This window comes from Pelodiscus sinensis, chromosome 4 (genome assembly GCF_049634645.1).
Source record: "Pelodiscus sinensis isolate JC-2024 chromosome 4, ASM4963464v1, whole genome shotgun sequence".
NCBI lineage: Eukaryota > Metazoa > Chordata > Testudines > Trionychidae > Pelodiscus > Pelodiscus sinensis.
In genome coordinates this window covers 91,552,441-91,578,892 of record NC_134714.1, presented here as the reverse complement: position 1 = coordinate 91,578,892, position 26,452 = coordinate 91,552,441, and the positions used below count along the sequence as shown (strand labels likewise).

Genomic DNA, 26,452 nt, shown 5'->3' with positions numbered 1-26,452 from the left:
GAAGGGAATACAGTATGTATTTCAGATCCTGTAGTATATTTAGTGAGGCAATCAAGGAATACGTTTAATATTGAAAAATTCTCAATGAGTTGGCATTTGTAGCCTATACTTATTATTTACAACTTATTGCAATAAGAAACAAACAAATTAAATACCTCAAATTATTTTAGTGATAGTTTCTGGATCTTTAATATATTTTAAAGTGTCATGCTGACTCTGACTCAGAATTATGAATCATTAAGGGAGGAGCATGACCATCGGGTAAAAGCCCAGCTGGGGAAGGCAAGACCCAACCTCATCCCTTCCACCCAAGGCTCCGCCCCTCCCCACCCATCCCCTCAAGGTCTGATCTTGCCTGGCCACATGGAGAGTCAGGGCTACCGTGATGCCCCCAGCCTGGCCTTCCCCAGCAGCAGGGGAAAGCCATTCTGCCCCACCATGGCCCCTTCCACCACCACCACCACCACCACCACCACCATCCCTGGTCAGGCTGCTGAGCTGGACTGCCTCCCCTGGTGGATGGGGGAAGCTGGGTTCCACATCATGTTTCCAGCCTTCCCCGGGGCTGCAGAGAGATAGGCTGCCACACTGTGGTTCCAGCTTTCCCCGAAGGCTAGGGAGAGCTTGGTTGCCATGCCACGATGCCAGCGTTCCCCGGGCGGCAGCCCCAACGTTAGGCAGTTGGTCATGTAGGCAGTTGTGGGAAAGCTGTGCCTTTCCTTGCCTACATTACCAACCACTCATAGGTAGGAGGAAACAAACTCACATAAAGAAGTAACACCAAAATTGGAACACACCTCATATAGATTATTTCATCAAACATAACAATGAGTAAAAACAGAAAAAAAAACTTTCCAGTTCTTTTATTTAACATTTTAACTTTGTCTATATTAAGTTATATAATAATTTTCAAATTGTTTGGTTTATGGATTACAACCAAATACAAGTGCTCATAGGTGAATCTATTATGAGACTACCTGAAATCCATATTACATGATTAGCTTTAGAAGGATAATATGTTTGAAGAACTGGAAAATTTTCATAGGGCTGTATTTTGGCACACAATAACAGGAGACACCAAAAATTCATGCAAGGAAGCATGAATACTGCTTGCTGCTTACCACTTGATGATCAGGGATGAGTAAAGTGGTCTCAGTGCTGCTTAGGCCCTGCCAGTGCCGTCATGGGAAAGACATAATGTTAGTGATGATGCAAAGGCAGCAGGATGTTTAAAAAATTATTTCAACCAAAACAATGAAGCTTTGGGTTTGTTTTAGTCAAAAGTTGTGCAGAGTGATTGCTGGGTGCCAACCCCTGGAGACATAGATTAGCTGGATCATTTCATCATCTTTACTTCTTCAAACCAGATTGTTTGGATTGTAACCACTAAAGTTTTACATCAGCGATGGGCAACCTAGGCTATTGATTGGGCCACGTGAGTGGCCCTCCTTCCTCTCAGTGGGCTGCAAGATTGTTGTATCCAAAACAGTCTCCAGGGACAGGGTAGGTTTGCTGACTGCGCTTGCATACCTAGAATTTGCTGATTGTGCCACTTGAACCATAGCAGGACTTTGACTGGATGCCGAGGGAGTGAAGAGCTCTTACAGTCAATGTTGTGTGCAATCAGCATGCACCTTACTTCACATGCCCTTACTTTATGCCCATGTCACTTTAGTAATCCCTAAAGGAAAAATCACGCAGCTGGAAACCAGTAGAATTTGGCAACCCTGCATGTGGGCAATGATAAACAAAATATCTTATGGGCCGCGTATAGAACCCACCACTGTTCAACATGGTTTAGTAGAACATAGAAATGCATAGTTAAGAGGAGGAGTGCTTTTAAGGTGCCAATCCAATCTCTCTATCATTTATACAATGGGAATGCTTAATCAATCAGTAAATGCTTTGGAACTAATGATAATCTACCATGTGGTAAAGGAAAACCTTAGATAATCAGACTATTTCCTACTTGATTTTGGAAAGGGCTTTTTTTTTTTAAGGTCTTCCATCTAGAGTTATTTTTCCCATGTAAACTAGAAGTACTGCATGCACCTCACAATGAAAACCAGTATGATGAGAGAAATGATTTGGTTTTTGGAGTGAATAAGGCAAGGTAAATAATGACTGTGAGGGTAACCACATGCTCTGATCCCACCAATGTGAATAAATACTGCTTGCACAAATGACAGTTTATGGGGTGGTCAAACCTGTAAAAATGGAAAAGATAATGAATGGTTTGCAAAGCATCTATAGAAAATGCTGCTCTAATATCTGATAACCTTTTATGCTGACATTTTAAAAATCTGTTTCCAAAGCTAAATCACAACATAAAGATGGAGTTAAGCAATGGGATGTGGTAGGACATAAAGTGCTGCAGCAATTCCAGAGGATGACACAATTGTGAAAATATGGCAGCTGTCCACCAGTTAGAATTGATGCTGGACAGAGTAGCCTACTTATTTTACATAACATCTTTGGGTATTGGAACTGTGCAGTTAGGGTATTGTGATAATGAAATTCCAATAATTCATCTTGAATAATGTGCATTAAAATAAAGTAAAAAAAAAAAACCCAAACAAACGCCTTCTTGCCAGCCATTTGGAATTAATCAATAGAATTTTGAAAACTGAAATGAAATGAAACAATGTTTTTATTAATACTTTTCTCTTTTTCATTTACTAGAATGTTCTACTTGGGGAAAGCTACAGAATTATCAATATAATTTATTTAAAAAGTCAAAAAGCAAATACTTGTCTTTCTTTACTTTGCCAGTGAACCCAATTCTGGATATTTTGTTCAAATATCAAAAAAGAAATCCTTATATCAAAGTCCTACCTAGACTACGGTATGTACATCAATCTGTTTGTTTGCTTCAAGTGACTCCTCAAGGGAAAAGAGCATATGAGCAAATACCATATATTGATACTCTAACCTAGTCTCAATTCTGTAATAAGGACAGAGCCTGGTGCTGCTAATACAGGGGTGGGAAAGATGTAGCCCAGGAGCTGGATCCAGCCTGCCAAGCCACTGGATCTGGCTCACAGCCGTCTCACCAGGATCCTTAAGCACAAAGCAGCTTCCACTGCTTTAAAAATGGCTGGCTTCTCTCTGCTCTGGATAGAGGTGGGAGGCTTTGCATGCTGACCCTCTTCCGTCCCCAAACCCCCACCCTTAATAAAATCTCTCAGAACTCTCTCTGGCCAGTTTCCAGCCAAAAAGAGCTGATAAATTTTGCTGGGGACAGGGACGGTGTGCAAAGTCTCCTCCCTCCTATGCCAGGTTAGAGCCACATGGAGCAGACAGAGATTTGGAGTAGCCTGGGACTGTAGCAGACATGCAGATATCCTGCCTCAAGGTCCTGCAGGGCTGCTGGCTGGGAGCAACCCCCTCCTTCACCCTGCCAGAGCCTGCCTTTCCCCCCCCCCCCAACTACCTGCCAACCCACTGTGCCCCCTCACCTCACTTCCTCCAGGTCACAACCCCCTCCCTGACCCTGCACCCCATTCACTTGCCCCAGGTCACCACACAAACCCTCTGAACTCCCTTTCCCCCTTCTCCCAAGTCACAACTCCCTTCCAGAACCTCCACATCCTCTTATACCCCTGCACCAGTCCAGAATCCTCTCCTGCACCCATACACTCTCCCGGAACCTACAGCCCAAGCCCCCACCCCAGATCACAACCCCCTCCTTCACCCAAACTCCCTCTCACACCCCATACCCTCCCCTGCACCATAGGTACCTATCCCAAGCTCCCATCTACACCCAATCTCTATTCCAAACCCCACACATCTACCAAGAAGTGTGGCCCTTGACCACTTATCAAACTAAAACTTATCAAATTAAAAATTATTGCCTACTCCTGTGCTAATGCCTTTATTAGCAGCAATGGGTTAAGGACTGAGAAGCACATTAAATCTTTGTAGTTTAGTCCAATTGAAAAGTTTCCCCTAATTACAGTTAATATGTCATAAAAATTAAAGAACTATGCAAGATTGTGAACAGTAAAAATGCTTGTTCTTCCTTTTCTTTTGTTCCCATAAGTATTTCAGCCTCTTCATTTGAAAGCCTTTTTTTCACGTTTGCACAATTCCACTTGTTCTCCCTTTTGAGTTTCCTTTCTGCATTCCCACTCAAGCATTTTTCATCTCTTCCACAGTTAGCTTTAAACATGGGTTTAGAGCCAATACACACTTTATTTTGCTTCTGAAGCTACTTTGTTTTAATAATAACTTGATTGAAAAAAAAACCCTCCGATAACATAATAGAAAAGAATAAAGATGATATAGTAGGCTGAAACCAAATACTCCATTTAGTCAGATCCTTTGAAACATACATATTTAACTTTTTCATCAGGCTGAGGTCCTTAGTCTGCTCTCATGGTATGCTGGTATAAATCATGAGTAATTTCACTGACGTACTAGAATTCAGAAGAATCAACCTGGTAAGAGAGATGAAATACCCTCTCCTGCTATACTTAATTTGCAAGCTCTTTTGCATATCTTGTTACATATCCATGTCTGTGTATGTTGCCTTGGCACTGTCACTATACAAATAACAGGAAGAAACTGGCCTAATTCTGCTCACACTGAAGTTAAAGATAAAATATCCACTGTCTTTAGTGGCATTAGATTTAGCCCAATGCTGACTGCTCTGGAAATCTGACCTTATATACGCTTTCTGTTCCCTCTCTTTCATATACAGTATTCCTCTAGCAATGTTTCATAGCAACATTTGGTACAATTGTGCACAGAATTAAAAAATCTGAAAATTTAAAAATTTGTGAAATTGGTCTGATTTGACATTCACAAAAAGTGATATTTTGCATTTTTCTACTTGAAAATAGGTCTAAAATCCCAAGCATGAAATTAATAGGAATTTGATATTTCTTTCAGATAAAATTCAACTCATTTTGGGACATATGCCAAAGGTGCTGAGCACCTGCAGCTCACAATGAAGTTGGTGGGTTGGGCACTGAACTGGTGAAAACTGTGTGGTGCCATTGTGTGTGCAATGGAACTATGCCAGTTAACCCTAGCTGATAATATGGTTTTATAAGCGAAGATGGTGCTAAGCGCCAGTCCTGATGGAAATCTTAATTTCACACAAACAGCAAAATTCTTAGACACAAAATCACCCAAAATGATGAACATTTTGGAGCACAAATTTGCAAAATAATTCTTCACTTCAACAGCTCTAACAGTTTACACTATATTCATCTTTTTTATATACGTAATGATATTGCTTCTATGCTAATAAGGAACTTGAACAAAACAAGCAAAAAAAACCCCTCTATGTTCAAGTAATGTTAACACCTTAGCTGAATCTATAATAGCAGAGAAACAAAGATTAGAATATAGCACAGGGGTGGGCAAAAGCCACTCAGCAGACCGGATCCGGCAGGTCTAGGACTTTGATCCAGCCCGTGGGGCTGTTTCAGGCCCCGCCCGCAGCGCATTCCCTGGGAGCTGGAGCTGCGCAAGCCCTTTAAATAGAAGCAGCTGAAAGTTCTCGCGAGTCTCCTGCTCCCAGGCAATGCACTAGTGGCACCAGAGTCACGAGCCTTTTTAACTGTTTCTATGTTTTCACAAGCCTTTTTAAAGAAGTGGCCCCCACTCAAAATTGATTGCCCACCCCGACATAGCATGATCTGTAAACTAGTCAATTATATGCATATAGAACAGTGGTTGATTTGATATTCCCTGTGCTGCTTAGGGATGTCAGCATGTAGATGACTACATGATTAATTGATAAGCCTAGGCTAAACGGTTAATCTTGTTGACTTACACGCATTCCCCCCGCCCTTGCTGCCTCATTTGTATCACGTGCACCTGTGAAAAGTGATGTAAAATGCTAACATATAGAAATGGGTATCCTTTTACATCTACTTTCCACCAACTGTGCTCTTATCTAAGGGCACGTCTACACTAAGAGATTATTTTGAAATAGCTAAATTTGAAATAATAACTTCTAAAATAACAAAATCGAAATAGCATGTCCCCACTACAGGGGAGCTTCAAAATTTAGTCTGAGGCAGGCTCAGATGGATGTGGATGTGCTACTTTGACTTAAAGCCCCAGGAAACACAGGGGAGTAATTACTTCACATTACTCTGGGGAGTAGTTATTTCAAAATAGCAGCAGTGAATTGTCCATACTAATGCTATTTCGAAATAACTATTTTGAAATGAGCATTATTCCCTGAGGAAAGCATGAGTACAAATTTTGAAATAACCAGCCTGTTATTTCAAAATAATGGGCTTGGAAGCATGGATACTCTGATACGCTTATTATTTTGAAATAACTCCCTAGACCAGGGCTAAGTGATGAGATAGGATAAAATACATGGAGGCTCATTGTAACTTAAATCAACCCTGTTTTTCACTTGTTTGAGTACTTCAGAGTTATTTATGTACATCTTGGGGAGGTAAGGATAATCCAGTTAGATCCAAGCATTTGCCAAGCCATCTGTTTACAAAGAGTAATGCTGGACGGTGGGCAGAGTTATATTCTCATCCATGCTATGATTGTGTCCAGCCTCAGATGACAAAATAGAAAGCAATTTGAAACAGTGTTCTCATTGCTGTAGCGATTTATAAACATCCCTTTCTTTTCCTCCCCCTTTCTGGAAACTGCTAAGATCTTTTCTCATTGCACTGAAGGCATCCTGAGAAATTCATGGGATTGTTATTTGAAAAGTACTAGTCTGAATTTAAGAAAGGGTGCACTTTGCACAATACCAAGCACAAAAAATCACTGTAGGTTAGGAAGTGCAACTTAAATGTAATTGGACTTGCATTCTGCTTGAGGCAGACTAAGAAAAGAAGCAAATCAGGTAAGACTTTTTTTTCCCCCCCAAAAAAAGTACTTAGCGAAATAAGAAAGGAAGAAATGTCAGAGTAGGCCATAAATGCAGAGAGACTGGGAAAAATAAGAACAGAGTGGGTAAGAAAGAATAAATAAACATTGTAGATTTTTCACTGTTGCCAGATGAACTTCTGAATGGTGTTTGTTGAACTTGTATTTTATATACATATATATTACAGGCTTCAATTCAACTAGAAAAAATACATTTTTATTTTAGTTTTGTGTTTTTATTTAGATCATCCTTTAATAAAAGTACTTGTATAAATTACAAGGGAAAAATCACTGCACGCAAAACAAAAAAATGAATTAGATTATCCTTCTTAATAAAACCTAAAATCCTAACATCTTATCTTGATGACTAACCATAAAAAAAAACCATAAATCATTCTTCTATAGTGATTATGGCTGGTCATGCTGTTCCAGTCTCTGTTTCTTTTCAAACAAAGTAGATAGCCCAAAGGAAATAAATTTAGATATGCTTGCAAACTAAACCAAATCAAAGCTGGTAGTCTAATGTAAGGAGTCTTACCTTTATGTTTTATAAGTTCTCCTTTAATGTTATAATTTAATTTCTGGCTCAAAATCCCCTTACATTGTGGCTTTAAGTGGGACCATTAATACATTCCTACTTTAACAGTTTTTCAGGGACCGATACAAAGAAAATAGAAGCAACTCCATGTAAGGCTTTTAGTGATAGGAATGGAGTGGTATGATTTAAAAAATTCAGCAGTAGTAGCAAAAAGCCTACCAATGTTCAAAGTTTGAAGGGTATTGTTTCACATGGCTTATAGCAAGTAAGCGAATACTTTCCTGGGACAAATATTTCTATTGCTCTGACATCTAAAATCTTGAGGATTAGACATCCCAAGTATCCCCTAAAATCATTAAACCTTTATAATAAAACCAATAAACTTAAAAAACAACAAATGGTCTGTTCCCATGTACATGTTTTGTTAGTTTATAAAGTGCTACCCGGACCATTTGTTGTTTTTTAAGTTTATCCTGTACAGACTAACTCGGCTACCCCTGAAGCAATAAAATGAACGTCATCTTCAAAATTGTCTTTTTAGATTTTTTAAAAACCTGAATTTAAAAGTAGCGAACGTACACTTCCTTTTCTTTAAGTAAACAATGTACTGGCTAAACCTAGAAATGAGATACTGTGAGCTTTGTTAAATGAATTATACCTTTTGTTATTTCCTTTTGTTATTTCATTACATGGACTTATATATTAGACAATTTCCTTTATTCTTTTCATCAAAAGTGGTTTCCCAAATAATTGCTAGAGAGGAGGAATGCAAATATACTTTTGTCTCTTTAACAAGCCAATATCATAACATAAAGCAATGGGCTGTATAATACTATGTTGTGCTTATACAGAAGTACTGTGTTTTCCCAATTGTCAAGGCACAAAATAAGAGTTCTCCATTCAGACTGATATTGGAAACATTTTCAGTCCAAATTGCTTGTCATATTTTAAATGCTGACAGCTTGTAACTTGAACTTGTAACTTTTGCAAGATTCAACAGTCGTGCTATGTACAGGGACAATGTTAAGGTAGAATGTGCTCCTTGCAAAATCAGTGAACAAAAAAGAGTTTGCATTCATAATATAAATATTTAAATTAAGATAGACAAATTAATGTCTATACAGCTGAAGGTATTGTTAATCAAGGTTAATTCTTAACCTCTCAAAGCAGTGCTCCGCTTATTGTCTACAACTAGTGTACACAAACATGAAGAGTGCATGGCACGAACCCTGAATCTTACCTCAGAGTTGCTTGGAAGTTCTGATTCTGTGTTTGAAATAGTTTCACACAGAGGTCCATTGCTATCTTCCCCTAAAGAGTGCAGAAAAAAAATCACATCAAATTATATTTCTTATTTCAAAACCTTTATATATCTGAAAGTGAAGCAAAAAGTAAATGCATCAAGCTAGAAACACTAATTTTACATTTAAACAATAAAAAGCAACATCTGAAAAATAGCTATAATTCTCAACAATTAGCAGAAGCTTCCCTCACAAATGATTCCTGTAGCCTTTGAGATAAAATACTCCAAGTGTTGTGCTCAAGTTCAGTGTAAATATCTCAGAAGATAACATCCATTCTTGCATGGAATGTCAGATGGGATCATATCTATAAGGGTCACACATTGTGAACTCTGCTGACCAAATTCTGAAAGTTCAATTTCCCCTGAGAGTGTTTGCTAGAAATTGAAATTGGCCTGTCATTGTTGAGGAATCAATGGAGTACAGCTCTGAAACTTCATAAGAGGTCTTTGTGAATCACAGATGCCTACGTAATGGAGATAGAGTGAGGAAATAAGGAGGGGTAACCACAGCTCAGATTACCAAACTACTTGTTTAAAAAAAACTAAAAAGGACTTCATGGTGTTACTTTGACAGCTGCACCAAACACTAGCATACATATACCTACCACACGAATATTCAGCCCACTATACTAGTGCTTGGTGTTGATATCTATATTAAACCTATCGCCCCCAGACCTGTGCTTGAACTGTAATATCAGAATGAATGACTGCTTCTCCTTGTTAGATGTTCTGCAAAGGCAGAGTTAATAACCTATCCTGTATCACTGTGGTGCTAGAGCTGACACTGGCCCTAATTCTAATAATTTGAGGGGGGGGGGTTCTTTTATTAATTTTTTGTCAACTTTTTATTGTATTCAGTTTTCAATCTAGAAAAAAATAAAATACATTTTATAGAATTTCCTTTTATTAAGAAAAAAATAATTGTGGGAAAATGTTGTGTTCCACATTCTACCACTAAGAAACTGTACAAGCATATAGTAAAACAAGTTTTCGCTATGGGGTGAAGGGTTGTCAATTCAGCTTTTCACTTTTACAAAGAGACTTTCATGCATAAGGTTAACAAGATGGTTTGTTTTTGGTGGTGCATGGAAAAATGCCTTTAAGAGTAACAAAATAATTATTTGATTCACACACTGAAGCATTTATAGAGAGGGAAGGGCACTATCCTTTTTCTCCATTTCTAACACAGATATGCACTTAGTCTGATTTTCAGAGGTGCTGAACACCCGTTGCTCTCATTCTGTTGAATTTAGCTTAGTTGTTTGGGCTTAGCACATCTAACATCAAGCCTATGCAGTTTATCAGAAGCACCTGAAGAAACACCACAAACGTATTCCCGTACAAGACAGAACAACAACACACATCAAGTGCTGCATTATAAGCCTTTTTCCTTTCCACAAACTGTTCCAAATCTCAATATTGTTTATTTTTTCCTCACTAGTATAAACTAAGTTACAAAACTATTACACTTCCAGTGCCTGCAAATGTGTCCATTCCTGATGGCAAAATCTCATCTAGCAATCTTCTTTTCTCCAAAAATTATGCTACATAGCTGTGCCTAGTGTAGTTTCAGCTATGCCAATGAGAGAATGCTTCCGCTGACCACATTACTTTGATTCAAGGAAGTGGTATTCCGTAATGCTGATGCAAGCTATGTCTGTACCATCTGGTACACACTGCACAATTTGCACATACATGTTCTGTTTGGAGAAAATTTAGCTCAGGAGAAATAAGATTATTTTCTTCCTTTCCCATCCCCCTATTCTTTAGGTATTACTTTGATGACCACACAGAACTGTGCTTTCCCAAAATAGATAGTCCCTGTGGTGAATATTTGTTTCAAAACAATAACACTTGATTTTCAGAAGTATAGGCAAGGGAAAAGGCTTCAGCGCTAACCTTTTAATTCATCATCTTCAGCACAGCACAGATACTCATCACACAACAGAAAACAGACCTGCACTTAATATGAGACGCACGTCACACAAAGAGCATTTGATTGCTTCATAGCTGTTGACAACATAGGCTTAGTATTCTTATATTTCGTCCCATTTATTTGAAAAAAATAAAACTGTTCATGTCACAAAGAGAAAGCTGGAACTTTAGACAATGACAATCTGGGATGAAGGCTGTACAATTGTTAATCGTGTTGTATTATAATGAATGTAGAGTTGGAAAGTTTAATGCTAATTCAAGAGAAACTATAATTCAGTTTTAACATTGAACTAATCTATCAGTAATGTAGCTGATTAGATATGCAGGGAGTGAAAAGAGCTCTATCTGGTTTTTGGCAGTATTTGCACTAGGGATGTGATAGTTCAAATGCTTAAACAGTTAACCAATGAGCCTAAGGAAGCAGCCAGAAACCAATGGTTGCTAGCTTTTAAGTAGGCTCTTGGGGAACCACCTGCCCCACAGCACTGCTGCTTTTGAGACAGAGTAGGAATATTAGAAAATATTAGATTTTAATAATTGTGTAACCACTAAATTTCTTAGCAGTTACACAGTGACTTCATGCCCCTTGGGGAAGGGGCCGGCAGCCCGTGTATACTTGGCTCCACTTCCGGGGAGCACCCTATAACCCCATCCTGCTGCCTCTGTATTAGAGGCAGCAGTGCAGGGTGGCAGGCAGAAGCTGGTCCACAAGGGGCGCTGGTTTAAAAACCAGCTTCCTGTGCACATCAGCTCCCATCTGCCACCCCATGCTGCTGCCTCTGATAGAGAGGCAGCTGCATGGGGCAGCAGCAGTCCCTTTCCACAGAGGCCTGAGCTCCCTGGAGACAGAGGTTGCTCTAGCATCCCATGCAGAGGCAGCATCATGGGGCAGCAGGCGGGCTCCCCATATAGACTGGCTCCTGCCTGCAATCCTGCATTGATGCCTCTGTATCGGAGGCAGCAGCATGGAGTGACAGGTTACTCCCATGTATGCTCTTCATTGAAAACTCGAACCTGTGGGCTGGGACTGAGCCAACCTGCTGGTCTGAATTTTAAATGCAGAGCACACTGGGAGTGAGGGGGGTTGTTGTAATTAACCAAGACTGTTAACCAATAAGCAATTGCTTACTGGCTGAACAGTTAGATGGTTAGCCACTGACATCCCTAATACAGAGGCAGCAGTGCGGGGGGGGGGGGGGGGGGGAGGAGACCGGTGGCTTAAAAGCCAGCTCCCTGCCTGGACCAGCTCCCACACAGCTACTTCCCCCACCCCATGTAAATGTGTAACCGCTGAAACATGTTTATGAAAACAATGCTTTTTAACACCCTAATTTGAATTTAAACAGAGGTGTCTTTTCTTTTGGGGTTAATTAAGACAATCTCTATTTCCAATCAAGAATTTACATTAGAATGCATGCGGTACATGCTATAAATGTAACATGGTTCCATATATCTCACTGGAGCTATGATCTGGTTTTATGAAATTTCTATGCCATAACTGATCTAAATTCTAAATGTCAACAAAGAGAACGTGAAAGATGACACACGCACAAAAGAGAACAAGACATATTACTGGTTAGTACAATACCTGCTGACCATGATGGCGTGAACTTGGTGAGAACTGCAATATCTTTAAGGGAAAAAACATTACAATAAGAACCAAAAGCCTGAAAGTCACATCCACTTTATATCATGATAGTGTTAGTACAGACCTCTCCTGGTTCAGTGGACAGAACTGCCATAATCAGAACATACACAAGCCACCAGAGATAAAGCATTATCAACTGGGCAAACAACTGTACATTTTTGTCCTTCACCGTCTTACACAGGCATCTTATTCAAAAGCCTAAAACAGCATGTCAGCCACAACAGCCAAAAAAAAGGGGGGGGGGAGGGAACAGTCACATCTGCAGTAAACATTACTTACACTTCCCAGGCTTCCCAAAGATGACAAAAGAGAATTAATTTTTCCCACACATACAGAAGTCCCTGTTTTGATGTTCAACATTAGATGGCCTAATAAAGGTGAACAGATCTAAAATGACTTCAGATTCAAAAGAGTATTCAATGAACACAACTACTGGAAAGGAAATAGACTGATTCAACTTTTAATGCAGAATTCCATCAAATAAATTGCTGTCCGCCTCTGCAATAGTTTCAGCAATTAAGAAATAATCACAGAATAAACTATATCTACAGAAATTCACTCTAGAAAGATAAGGACACTCTTCCACATTTATGGAATATGAGTAAGCATTATTTATGCTCCATAGTCAACAACATGCAGTTTCTGCAAAAAATGCCTTCCTACTGCAACCACCATCTCTGATATCTCTTTTATTGCATACATAGATGATAACCTTTTCAAAAGCACCTCATGATTTAGGAGCCTACACTTCATTGTAAGTGAATGAGACTAAAGCATTTATGAAGACGTGACTTAGGCACTTTTGAGCCCTTTACTCCTGAAACACTATAGACTTCCCATGGTCAAAGGCTTTCACTTTGGTGGTACAAGCAGCCATTGCTTGCAGAAGGTGATAGTAGCAATGTACTGCCGACCAAATCACAGGGCATATTTTATTATCTGTAAATATGCACACTCATTGAATTACAAATGGTATCCATTTCAGTCACAGCCTAGGATGATCAAACTGATGTAAAATACCACAGCAGTACTTACACTTTCACTGAATAAGTCAACAGTAGGAATAAGTAGGAACAGAAATGTAGAGGGATAGAGCTTTCTTGACACTTTGCTTGTGATTTTAGACAATTTACTGTCCATAAAAATATGGTATTTATTCCCTAGTGAGATCAAGTAATATTCTATTATAAATGTACAAAAATGAGGCTTCTTGAGTAATTACAAGAAATCTGAAATAGCATTCTACATCTCTATCAAATGGCACAAAATGTCTTCCTGATACGATTACCAGGTGTCTGGTATTGAACCAGACAGCCCGGTATTTGCACCTTCCGTTTGGTAAAAAAATTCAGAAAATACCGGACATGTAAAATGTCTGGTATTTTCTGTTTTTCCCGGCTCGGGCGTCCAACGGAAGGGCAGTTGGAACATGCAATGCTGCTCTGGTTGGGGCGAGGGGAGGATGGAGCAGGCTGGGAATTAAAGGGGACGCGACTGTATTTCAGTCAGTTCCTTCCCCCCTCCCCCCCCCCCCCAACAACTTTTGCTGGGATTTTTTTGCTCAACAGAATTCCCCCCCCCCTTTTTTTTTTTTTAGGGGGATGATATTTTTTGTTAAACCATTTGGCAACCCAGCTCATCTTGTTTCATCTCACCTGAGGGAGAGAGAGAAGCAAAAACCCAAAATAAAAGCAACTGAATTTCACACAGCTACATCTAAGAAATTAATTTGTCAGATAATTCAGTGGATCAGGAATCCAAACACTGGCTCTCTTTTAAAATCTACCTGAAGAGTCCTCTCATTCTAGAAAGATCACTGACAAAACCCTCAATGGTTTAGATAGCAGTATACTCACATATTTTCTATACCATACTCTTCCAAAGAGCAAAAGGTAAAGTAGTGCAGTGTTGCTGGTAGTCACATTTGAAAAAGCAGATACTTGGGTGAGAGACTAATAAATGCACTACACTTTATATGATAATATGGTGAAATGAAGAAAATTCTCTCTTCTGGCTGGGAGACCTAGCACAGATTGCAGGATATTTTTAATTAGCAAATTTTTAAAAAAGCAAATGCAGGAAAAGAAAACCAAGGAAAAGCATCATAAAATATAATCAATTAATTAAGTTACTATGTGTAGTTTAACTACATTTATAAAGAAACAATGAGTAATCCTGTAGCACCTTAGGCTACGTCTAGACTGCAAGCCGCTTTTTCGAAAGAAAGCACCCAGGCAGTCTGGATGCTTTCTTTCGAAAAAGCCATGTTTGCATTCAAGAACGCCTTTTTTCGAAAGAGCACTTTCAAAAAAAGGCGTTCTTCCTCGTGAAATGAGGTTTTCCGCCGTCGAAAGAAAAGCCGCGTTCTTTCGATTTAATTTCGAAAGAACGCGGTTGTAGTCCAAACGCAGGTGAAGTTTTTTCTAAAAAAGGCTACTTTTTTGGAAAAAACCCTTGAGTCTGGACAGAGCCTAGAGACTAATAGATAGATAGAGCGAACTTCATCTCATGAAGTGGGTTTTGCCCACAAAAGCTCATGATACACATCGGACCTCCCTGGTCCGCTACCCTTGGAACCTGACCTGTCCCAGATGAGGGACTTTGATGGACGAGGGGAGGTCATTTCTGGACCCCTGCCACCCCCAACCTGCCCTGCCAGCCTCCCACAGCTGTATGCTGGGTCTCCAGGGCTACGTCTATAATGTAGCCTTCTTCCATAAAAGCTTATGCAAATCAAGCATGGAGTGGAATCATTGCATAATTAATGAACAGCCACTTTTCCGCAAGAGGCTTTTGCACAAAAAGGAGCAGTGTAGACAAAACCCCCTCTTGCACAAGAGCCGGTCTTCCTGAAAAAATGAGCTTCATTAGCATGCTTTGATAGTGCTGCCTTAACTCTGCCTTAATTGGCTACCTGGGAACTCCTGTCATAGGCAACATCATGTGCATGCCCTAGTGTCAAGGGAATACTCACAGGCAGAAATATGACCAGAGTGATGCAGGACTCTACCTGTCTTCAGCTGCAGTAAAGACCTTTGAGTGCTGTTGTGGCCAGGCATAGATGGTTTAAAGGACTCTTTTATTTCATCTCCTATCACTCTCACTCATCACCAGTTAGTAGTGGCACAGCCAGGGATCTAAGCTACCGCATCCCCAGAGCTCCACTTTACCCAACACAGGGCGCTGTCTCAGAGACACAAGATAATTACTTCAGGGGATAGCAGAGTTAGTCTATACAGAAAAAAAATAACGAATGGTCTGGTAGCACTTTATAGACTAACAAAACATGTAGATGGTATCAATTACTGTTACAGTAAAAGTAAGCAAATAGTTCTTACACACCAAGCGCAAGTAGCCATAATTTTATTTTCCTAATGCTATAACATGGAAATGCTAATACCAACAATGTTAATAACACTAATCCTCATAGTTCTCCTGGGAACTATATTTGTGTTGTTACTGTCAATTTACAGATGAGCAAACTGTAACAGAGAGGTAAATGACTACCCTAAAACTACAAAGAGAGAGGGTCAAAACCATGATTAAGATGCAAGAGCTACTGATTCCCAGTCCTGTGCTCAGGGCCATCACCCTCTGGCAGAAATAATAATGCAAACAAGCTTTGTTAAGCTGGGTGCCTTTTATATTTATTAACTTTAACAGTTAGTTGACTGTCTCTTCCAATTACAAAAACCTGCTGGATAAAACATTATTCTAGCCATGTTGTTTTGTGTAAGCTGAACATTTGGGGCAAAACACAGGACTATGTGCATACAACATCTATCTACCATTCCTGATCCTCCTATTTACTGGACCATCTAATACAATATCTTGCCTCTGAAAATATAAATAAGTATTTGATGTTTCAGTGGAAAGGGAAACAATGCATCTAGATGAAACAGCTGCTTTGTACTACACACCCTAGGCATCATCATGCTCCACTATCCAGACAGAATGTTATCCTAGAAGGCAGCGTTTCCCAAACTATGGGCCTCAGCATGCCTGGTGACTGCCAGCAGGGCCGGCCGCAGGCCAATTCGGGCCCTGCGCCCCTGAACCCGGAAGTGCCAGCTGGGTCTCTCCCCCGGTTCTGCCTGGCGCGGGCCCCACCACGTGTCCTCCCACCCTACCCCCAGAGCGTCCCCGCCGTGCGCGGCTCCTCCTCACCGCCTGCTGCTGCCCATGTGTGGCGTTGCAAGTGGGCGGGGAGCACGCCCGGGCTTGACGTGACGTCACAGCCCGAGATTTTAAAAGTCTTCGGAGGCACGTGGCGGGGCCACACTGGCTCTGGCGGCCTCCGGCCCCGCAATGTGGAAGGCAGAAGGTAGAGAACGGGCTTGGGCGGAGGTGAGGAGGAGGCGGCGACGGGGGCGGGGGTGGGCTTGCGCGGAGGGGGAGGAGTGGAAGGAGAAGGGGCTTGGGAGGGGAAGGCACCAAGGGACAGGGTGCAGGAGAGAGAGACAAATGCCAGGGGCCAAGTGCAGACAAGGAGGGAAAGGGCAGGAGGGGAGGTGTCAGTGGGAGGGGGGACAGGGTGATGCTGGGAGAGCAGAGGAGAGGGGAAGGGCATTGGGGGCTGGAGGGGGAGGTGCTGGGAGAAGGCTTGAAAGAAGGGGTGGGCATGAGAGAGGTGGGGATGGAGCAAGTGATGTGTGAGGGCACAGAGGGGCAGGAGGGGATGGGGAAGAGAGCGCTGAGGGGGTGGGTATCAGGGAAAGAGAGGACAAAGGGGGCAGGGGCAGTAAGGGAAGGGGGAGGCACGAGGAGAGTGCAGGGCTAAGGGAAGGTGCAGGTGCCAGGGGATTCTGGGGTGAGGAGGAGGGGAGGGGAGAGCTGGCTACCGGAAGCAGCACTGGACGGGGGAATTGGGGCAGGCTGGGGAGATTGGCGGGCTGGTGGAAGCAGGGCTGCCGGAGGGTGCGAGGTTGGGGGCAGGGAGCTGGCTGGGGAAGATGGGGCGGGGAGAAGAAATGGCCTCTGGAAGGAGGGCTGGATACAGGCAGTGGGTCTGGCCAAGGGAGATTGGGAGGAGAAGTGGACCTGGCTGCCAGGGAGGGGGTTGAGGGAAGTGGGACTGGCCAGTGGCACAGCGGGGGGAATAGGGGAGAGGAATGAATCGGCCTGCGGGGAGTGGGACTGACCTGGCCATATGTAGATCTTGGGACGCTGCCCCTGTTTCCCCCTTGCCCCCCGCATGAGTTAGTCCAGCCTGGGGATTCTATTGTCCCCCCGCACACACTCCCCCTCGAGTAGTTGCGAACTGACTGGCTGGTAGACACACTCATGCAGCCTGAGCACATTTACCAGCCAGGCAGTTCGAAACTACAAACTGATACATCTAGTAATAATACAACTTACCTAATGAGAAAATACCAGACATGTTATATGTCTGGTATTTTCTCAGTTTGTTTTGTATGTGTTTATATTTTTGGGCTGCAAAAAGCAGTATTGGGGGAAAAAAAGGGTTCCAACTAAAGTAAAAAGTTTGGGAAAACCTGGTCTAACCAGCTTTCTGTCTGTCTTACAGTCCACTTATCCAATCCATATTCCTTAACTTGCTGGCAAGAATATTGTGGGCGACCATATCAAAAGCTTTGCTAAAGCTGGCACTGGGGATTTTGGGAGGACCAGAAACAACTTATTTGAATATTCATCATTTGATTAATGAATATGCAAATATGCAAATGAACATTACTGGTCCTCCAAAAGTTCGTGTATGGATTTACTGGTACCCGTGTCAAAAAGTTTGGGAACCCCTGCTAGAAGGTCTCTGAGGAAAAAAGCCTTACAAAATCCCACTCATTGTCATGGTCTGTTCTGACACACACACACAAAATTACATCATGATAATCTACCACTGAGCCAATGAATTACTTATCAATAGTTTGTCTTGTGTGAGCTACGGATCACAGCGAAATCTGTCCCATGCTTACAAGTGAGTCATGGGTCTGACTGATTTCTATCTGTGACTCAGGCATCTGATTCAGCATTGTCATTCAGGGTGTGTCTAGACTACCTGGCTCCATCGATGGAGCTATGTAGATGAGTTTACTAGACATAGTAAAATGAAGTGGCGATTTAAATAATCGCCGCTTCATTTACATCAAAATGGCTGCCGCGCTGTGCCGACGATCAGCTGATCCGGCACAGCGGGGCAGTCTGGATGCCCCACGGTTGACAAGGGAAGCCTTTGTCTACCGCTCCGGTATGCCTCGTGAAACTATGTCTGGTAAACTCATCTACATGGCTCCGTCACTGGAGCCATGTAGTCTAGACACACCCTCAGAAAAAGATGTATACCCCAACAAATACTGTTCAGATTTCAGGTCACTAGGAAAACATTAACCTAAATGTGCATAGGAATTCCAGATGCAGTAAGAATATTCAAGAAAAGCTGTCTCAGCAATTCTGAGTATTAAGACAAAAAAAAATACTGGCTAAGATAAAGATGTAATCAAATGGCCACAATCAAAAGACCACTGACAGTAAGTTAGGGTCTCAATATGTTCCTTCCTTTAAAGAGGGTCAGTCAAATGCAGAATCCTTTTATTATAAATATCTTTTAAAATACCAAAGAGAGAGACTGTAGTTTTGGGTACTGTATTTAGCTGTAAAAAAACCTCCTGGGCCCCCCTGCACAGGCTACTTGAACCTTGGGTCCAGGAGTATAGCAGGTAGATGACCCTGGACCTCTAGAACAGGACAGTTGGGAAAAGTGGGTCTCTGCCTCTATTGAGCATGTTTACCAGCACACTTAAGTCAATGTGAGGACTGTTGCAACTTACTGCTTGCATAAGCAATAAATCAGTATCTGAATCCCTGCAAGGGGGCAGCTGGGAGTGAATTGTGCCTCTGAAGCATGTCTCTGAGGCACAATGCCTCCCTGTATTACTCCTAACCTGGAGGTTTACACACATTCAGAGCTGTGCCTAAACACACAATCTATTTCTTAGTAGTTTTAAGAAACATTGTTTGAGTTCTTAGTGATGCCAACATGATTTATTTTGTATATCTCACTGCACATAGAGCCAAGCTTACACTGGTGCTGCTTCACTGAAATCAATAGACTTATGGATGAATTTATCCCTTTCACTTAAGCACATGTCCTCAAAATGAATTACACATGAACACAGAGAAAAGGAGGTACTGAAGCTATTCTTCTTAAGTAATTATTGTATAATATAAATCATACAGTTCAGCACGAAATGCTACTGCACATCCACGGTCTGCAATCCTTATATTCTTGAACAGTTAGCCCAATTTTCAAATACAAAACACAGAGAAAGTAGCATAACCTCCCTATATATGGTTAAAAAACTAGAATATCTGCACAAACACATATAAATAATCTATAATTAATAAATAATCATCCCCAGCAAATACTAAAGCAGGTTTTTCTATATTTCTCCCCCTTGTTTTAAGGATTGCAGGAATGTTCAATTCACACAGCAATTAAAAATAACATTGCTCATATAAAGGACCCTTGTATCAAAAGAACTGAATTTCTATCAGACAATACATTAGTATGTATATAAATAGGATACAAGAAAAATGTATGTCTCTAAAACAGCAAAAATATAAACAAAGTATAAGGAAAGAACTGAAAACACCTCTTGTGTTCCTCATGTGAATTCATTATAACAGTGGTTCCCAAATGCTGGTCCACGGACCGATGCTGGGCCGTGAACCACTGGCTACCGGGCCGTGGCACACTGCCAGGCCATGCCCATGACATCTGTTCCAGGATCAGGGTTGGGGTATATACCAGATACGTGGCTGCCAACTACCAGAGCTGGAGCCTGCTGTTAGTGGTGGCTCAGGAGTCTGGGGTACATATTTTGGTGGCCTGGCAACATCTTATTTGCATATTCATTACTTGCATACTGAGTATGCAAATAAGATGTTGCCAGGCCACCAAAAGTTTGTGAATGGGTTTGCTGGTGTGTGGTATAAAAAAGGTTGGGAACCACTGCATTATAAGGTAGTTGATGCAAATCTTCTCTTAGCTAGAGATTAAGTTATCTGTTTTACTGAGCAGCTAGGAATAAAATGCTACTATGGACATTTACGTCAGTAGCATTATTTTGTAATGCAATATTGGTTTTTAGAATGAAACATGAAGTACAATACTAAGTCCAAATTAACTTTAAATATTCTCGCTCTCTATGGTGAATGCAGGGATGAATTCTGCTCTCACTCACACCAATGTAAATCTGAAGTAACTCCTTTAGCAATAGCAGGTACCCCAGATGAATCCAGGAAGAGGCCTTAAGTAGATGAACACACAGGAGCAGGAGCCATGCCTTCCTTTCAAAGGTGTAACAAGTGTTCTCTGCTGCACTGACATTTGCATTTACAAAAAGTGCTTTAAACAAGCCCTCTGAATTGTTCTAAAGAACAAAGTGTTACTCAGAGAGAAGAAACAAAACTTAGAATGATCAAGGCATCAATATACAGGAGAGGGAGGCCCTATTCCCAGTGCTAACAAGATCTCATTTATCAATTAAGAGAGAAAGCCAAGGGCAGCTTCCAACATGTTAAAATAGATGCAATCCAGAACAATATGTCAGAAAGAAAAAGTTGATCATTGTGCAATGTCTTTGATCTACACAGTACAGGTCAAATCTTAAAATCCTTAACTAAGTTTTTAGTCAGTCTTTGTTCAGGAAGAATTTCCATTGCGGCAAATGGGAATATTGGAAGAGACTTTTGGGATCCTTTGTGTCTCTCTTTCAAAGGATTATAAAGCTTCCCTGTGGTATAAAAGGCACCAACTTTGAAAAATTTCTGTTTTTATCAAAAACCCACAAAGTCTAGTGGTACTTAAATGGTATTTTAATGTGGTGATGGCAACTCTTTTTCAACAGCAAACAGTATTTAAATAGATAGTGGTGCTGGAAGGTCTCTCCAATGTAGGCTATACTAAAACATCTCTGCACATATTCTTATATGTTACAGGTATCATCAGCTCATCATTCTGTAAAGTAATACATATCTACACTGACAATCGTATCAATTACAGTTCCAAAAAGGAATATTCTAAATTGTGATAGCTGGCCATGGGGGAGAATCTATGGTATTTTTAAACTGCTAGACATTTAGGTGGTGTTTTAAATAAAGGGGAAACAAGATGCTGAAGAAGCCACTGAAGGGTGGAGTGGCAAAATAACAAAGTGTGGAATTCCTGAAAGCCAATCTAATTCCACATTTCAGCTATACCAACTACTACTATGCACACATTTTCACTATAGTGTACTGTTTACATCTCCTCAGGGCCAAATGTGTTCATTACTATTTAGCTTCACAAGACAATGAAAATGCTCTGGATATCTGCTCAACTTGCACAAATGGACCACACCAGTTTTTATATTCAAGAGAAGATGTCATCCACCAAATTCCTCTGAAATCACTGGAGTTATACTGGTGTAAAATTGAAGTAACACAGTGGCTAATTTTATTATTATTTGTTATTTGCGTTATATTGGTGTACAGTGGTGTGAACCTATACAGACATATAGTAAATAACAGTTACTGCCCCAAAGAGCTGACAGTCTTAGATACTGTAAAAGCTGGGTATAATGAACAAGCAGATGCGAATGGGACAAGAACAACAAGAGGGTTTACACAGACTAGATGAGTGCACAATCTGTAGGCATAATAAGATGACTGTTCAGAAGCAGTAAACATAGAACCAGGTCCTAGATTCGTGTTCGCTAGAAAAGTTTTTTTCCATTTCATTCCATTTCGATATCTGGACATTGACATTATATTTGTGATTTTCTTCACCTTTTGGTTCTTAGGAACAAGTTCAGTGATCTGTTCGATTTATTTTACCTGATCTCAAAGGACATGTGTGTAAAATAAATCCATGACCTATGGAAGTCACTGGCAGTTTTGCCATTGACTTCAATAGGCCAGGTTGTCATCTTATATGCTTATAACGAAATACAAAACTGTTTTTATTGTTTTGATTTTTGTTTGTTCAGGATTATTTCTTAAAGAATCTCATTAAAACTTTCCTATTTCTATTTGGATTTGGAACTCCTAATTTGCAAAGTTTACATTTTGTGCCCAAGTTACTTTAACAGAGATCTGATGACTTGAGAGTCAGTACTAGACCCAGATCATCTCCAAAAGAGATGCTTCCCATCAGTCAATAAAAGGAGTTGGGCAATGGACAATGGCCCTCAGCACTTACAGTATTTGATATAGGCATTAGGGTATGTCTACGCTATCCGTTGGAATGATGGGCAGCAATCGATATAGGGGGAGTCAATAAACACCGAGCAGTCTCCTGCCGACTCCACTGCTCCATCAGAATGAGAAGCTCAGGGTATGTCTAGACTACATGCCTCTGTCGCCAGAGGCATGTAGATTAGGCTACCAGATACAGGAAAATGAAGCGGCGATTTAAATAATCGCCGCTTCATTTAAATTTACATGGCTGCCGCGCTGAGCCGACAAACAGCTCATCCCAGGAGGCATACCTGGGTGGTCGACAAATACCTTTGATGTCGACACCCGCGCGTCCAGACTATCGCGCTGAGCCGACAAACAGCTGATCAGCTGTTTGTTGGCTCAGCGCAGCAGCCATGTAAATTTAAATGAAGCGGCGATTATTTAAATCGCCGCTTCATTTTCCTATGTCTGGTAGCCTAATCTACATGCCTCTGGCGACAGAGGCACGTAGTCTAGACGTACCCACAGACAGAGTCAATGGGAGAGCATCAACAGGAGAACGTCAGCTGTTGCTTTTCTGTGGTAAAAGACACTGTGGTAAATAGATCTCAGTAGGTTAACTTCAGCTACATGAAGCTACATGAAGTTGTGTAACAAGTTTGATGGCCCATGATAGTGTAGACTAAGTCTTCAAAATGGCTGTTTACTGTACATGTGTTTCTTACCATTTTTACTTGTCAGCACAGACCACTACAAATTTCACAATTCCAAGCTCTCCAAAATCTTAACTCGTAGTTAAGAAAACCTCTTTGAATAGCAAACCACAGGGCACTCTGTAGTTTTGAGGACAGACTGTAGAAAAATTAAAGGCCTGACTATATATATTTGGATATGCTGCCTGCAGATAGGTGCCCCACCTACAGCTTTCATGGCTTCGTGGTGTTCTGCTCTCTTGCCAACTATCTGATAATGCCGACATTTTGCAGTTATCCCTATAATCTTGCTGACAAGGCCATGTCATCTCCTGGAATTTTATTATAAAACTGCACCACACCTAAAGAGATTCTTGCTTCTCAACAGAATGTGCCTGGAAGCTTTTAATCTGTCAGTGATACCCAATACGGTATACATAAAAGTTCTGACAATAATCAGGAACTCTATGGAGAACAACCAGTGTAGAAAATTAATGAAGTCTTGCTATTACATGGTTGTGTTCATGAACAACCCATATGCTCATTTAAAATGTCTATTTTCAAACTGAAGCCTGAAAATTATCACCATTTACACTAGCAAGATCAAATGTGACAGCTGTTTTGACTGGAAAAATATTATAATGTAAGTTCCTTATTCTATGTTTATTGTTCATCTATAGAGCTGTATGTCACTCTTGCATTATGAATGTAAAAACAAACATGTTAATGGTTACACAGTAAGATTCAAATTACAGCTGGGGAAGAGAGTTCCAGCACACCTTTCCTCCTTGCTTATCCGCATAGGGACCAGCAACATTCAGTGGGAAGCACAAGCACTCCACTACTGTAATGCTGACAGTAGTACCTGGAACCACACAGGAACTGAGGAGGGATGAGATGAAATCAGGTACAGAATCTAGCCCTAATATAACAGTATGAAAATGAACTCAGAATCCAGACACCCAAGGAGGGTATGTCTATACTTGTACCCTCTTTTGACATTCGAAATTGCACATGAAGCCGAGATTTAAATATCCCATGCTTCATTTGCATAATCACGTTATGGCGCTATTTCTAAATAGCGCTATTTCAAAATAACGGACACTGTTAAGACGCAGTTATTTCGAGAGAAAACGCTTCTCTTGAAATAACTGGTAAACCTCATTGTATGAGGAATAAGGGTTATTTCCAGAGTAGGCTTTTCTATCAAAATAACTGCGTCTTAACAGTGTCAGGGTGCCTCCTCTTCCACCCTGTATCCTATCTCCACAGGCACAACAGGGCTTGGAATGGAGGGAGATTGGCTGCTTTTGAGAGTGGTGCAGGGCCAAGGCAGGTATAAGCCTGCCTTAGCCCCACTGTACCACCACACAGAAGCCACCTGACGTAAGCAGTGTCCAGCTGGAGCCAGCTCCAAACCTCTGCCTCAGTCATGAACACCATCCTTCACCCCAAGCTCCCTGGACCCAAACTCCCAAACACCTCAGATAGTGGGTGGCAGTAGCCCCTGTCCAGAGGTGGGTCTGACCTCTTGGACCGGGAGTGAGCTGGAACTGAGCCAGGCTCCCTACCCAGACCTACTTACCAATACACTTTAAATGCAGAGCTACAGCAGAGGTAGGTTCCAGACCCAGCACAAGCAAGGCCTGAGACAGGCTGCTGGCCAGCCTGCTAAAAATGTACTGGTGAGGGTCACAGGGGAAATGCGTATAGGCTATAGCACTAACCTATAAACTTTTTCTTATTGGTTAATCAACTACATTATTACATCCCTAGTGGTAAGGGACAACCTATCTTAAGCATCAAGGTTTAATATGAGGGGGAGAGAAAAGGGTAGTAAATTTGGACAAACTTCAAAGCTGTTTGGAAGCAAGTGTAGACTACAAATGTGTTATGGTCAATACTGTCACTACTCCATCACCTTAATACAAGCAATATAATGTTAACATTAAGCTTAATATTTAACTTTGTTCAAATGCATGTAGATATCAATTATAAGACACTGTTCCATTAAATACTTTAAAACTAGTGTTTTAAACACCTAGGCTACGTCTACACTGGCCCCTTTTCCGGAAGGGGCATGTTAATTTCACCTATCGTAGTAGGGAAATCCGCGGGGGATTTAAATATCCCCCGCGGCATTTAAATAAAAATGTCCGCCGCTTTTTTCCGACTTTTAAAAAAGCCGGAAAAGAGCGTCTACACTGGCCCCGATCCTCTGGAAAAAGCGCCCTTTTCCAGAGGCTCTTATTCCTACTTTGAAGTAGGTATAAGAGCCTCCGGAAAAGGGCGCTTTTTCCGGAGGATCGGGGCCAGTGTAGACGCTCTTTTCCGGCTTTTTTAAAAGCCGGAAAAAAGCGGCGGACATTTTTATTTAAATGCCGCGGGGGATATTTAAATCCCCCGCGGATTTCCCTACTACGATAGGTGAAATTAACATGCCCCTTCCGGAAAAGGGGCCAGTGTAGACGAGCCCCTATTGTATTTTAATAAAGATTTGAGGATATTAATGAAGACAGCTGACACTGTGCAAGAGTGCCAAAAATTGAATTCTATTATAGAATGTAAAAATCATCTAGTAATATTCAAGTACTGGTTGATGCTAATAAATGTACCTATTGCTGTTAGAGGGTCAATAATGTGAGCAGAAGAATTGGTCCTGAACAGTTTTACTGCAACTGAAGATCAAGACATATCTTGCTCACTTCTGGTTCAGAAAACTATTGTTAAAACATGTCCTCATAGCTTTCTGAAGTGGTGCTATACGTAATTTGTCTTGGTCTATCACTACGGTTAACCTGTATTCAGCAGCTGTTTGGCTGCATCCATGCTGACAATTGCTATCAGCAGCGGGTAATTTTCCTGGTGTAGAACTGGCCTATCTGACAAACAAAATAGAATTCTTTCTGTGACCAATGTTTAACCAGGTGCAGACTTTCACAGATCACAAATGCATATCACTGGAGTATAAAACTCAGTAATCCATTTTACAGATTTTATCTCTGATGTATACTGTCTAAATCAGAGGCAGCAGTGGGGAGGAGGCAGGCAGGAGCCGATGCGAGCAGGGAGACCTGCACCGTCCCACCATGCTACTGATTCTGTATCAGAAGCAGCAGTGTGAAGGGGGGGAAGGCGGGAGCTGGTACGCCAACTTAAAACCCAGATCCCTGCATGTACCAGCACCCACGGAGCTGCCTCTCCCAACATGCTGCTTCCTCTGTATCAGAGGCAGCAATGTGGGGGGAGGGGGAGGGTGAACAGGTGGGAGCTTCCCCTGCTAAATTTTTCAGCAGTTACAC

At 41.3% G+C, this 26,452-nt stretch overlaps 1 protein-coding gene across 6 annotated transcripts in view; it reads right to left on the bottom strand.

Annotated features, from left to right (window-relative positions):
* ANO5 (anoctamin 5) overlaps nt 1-26,452 on the bottom strand; it is a 114,031-nt gene that overhangs the window by 73,598 nt on the left and 13,981 nt on the right. For 2 of the 6 annotated variants that reach the window (XM_075927744.1, XM_075927746.1), the window contains exons 2-4: nt 12,220-12,261; nt 8,634-8,704; nt 1,122-1,169 (exon numbers count right to left, since the gene is read on the bottom strand). In XM_075927744.1, the coding sequence (XP_075783859.1) occupies nt 1,122-1,169; nt 8,634-8,704; nt 12,220-12,261 (161 nt within the window). The remainder of the gene's footprint in view (nt 1-1,121; nt 1,170-8,633; nt 8,705-12,219; nt 12,262-26,452) is intronic. The other 4 variants (XM_075927745.1, XM_075927747.1, XM_075927748.1 and 1 more) reach the window with 3 other exon arrangements.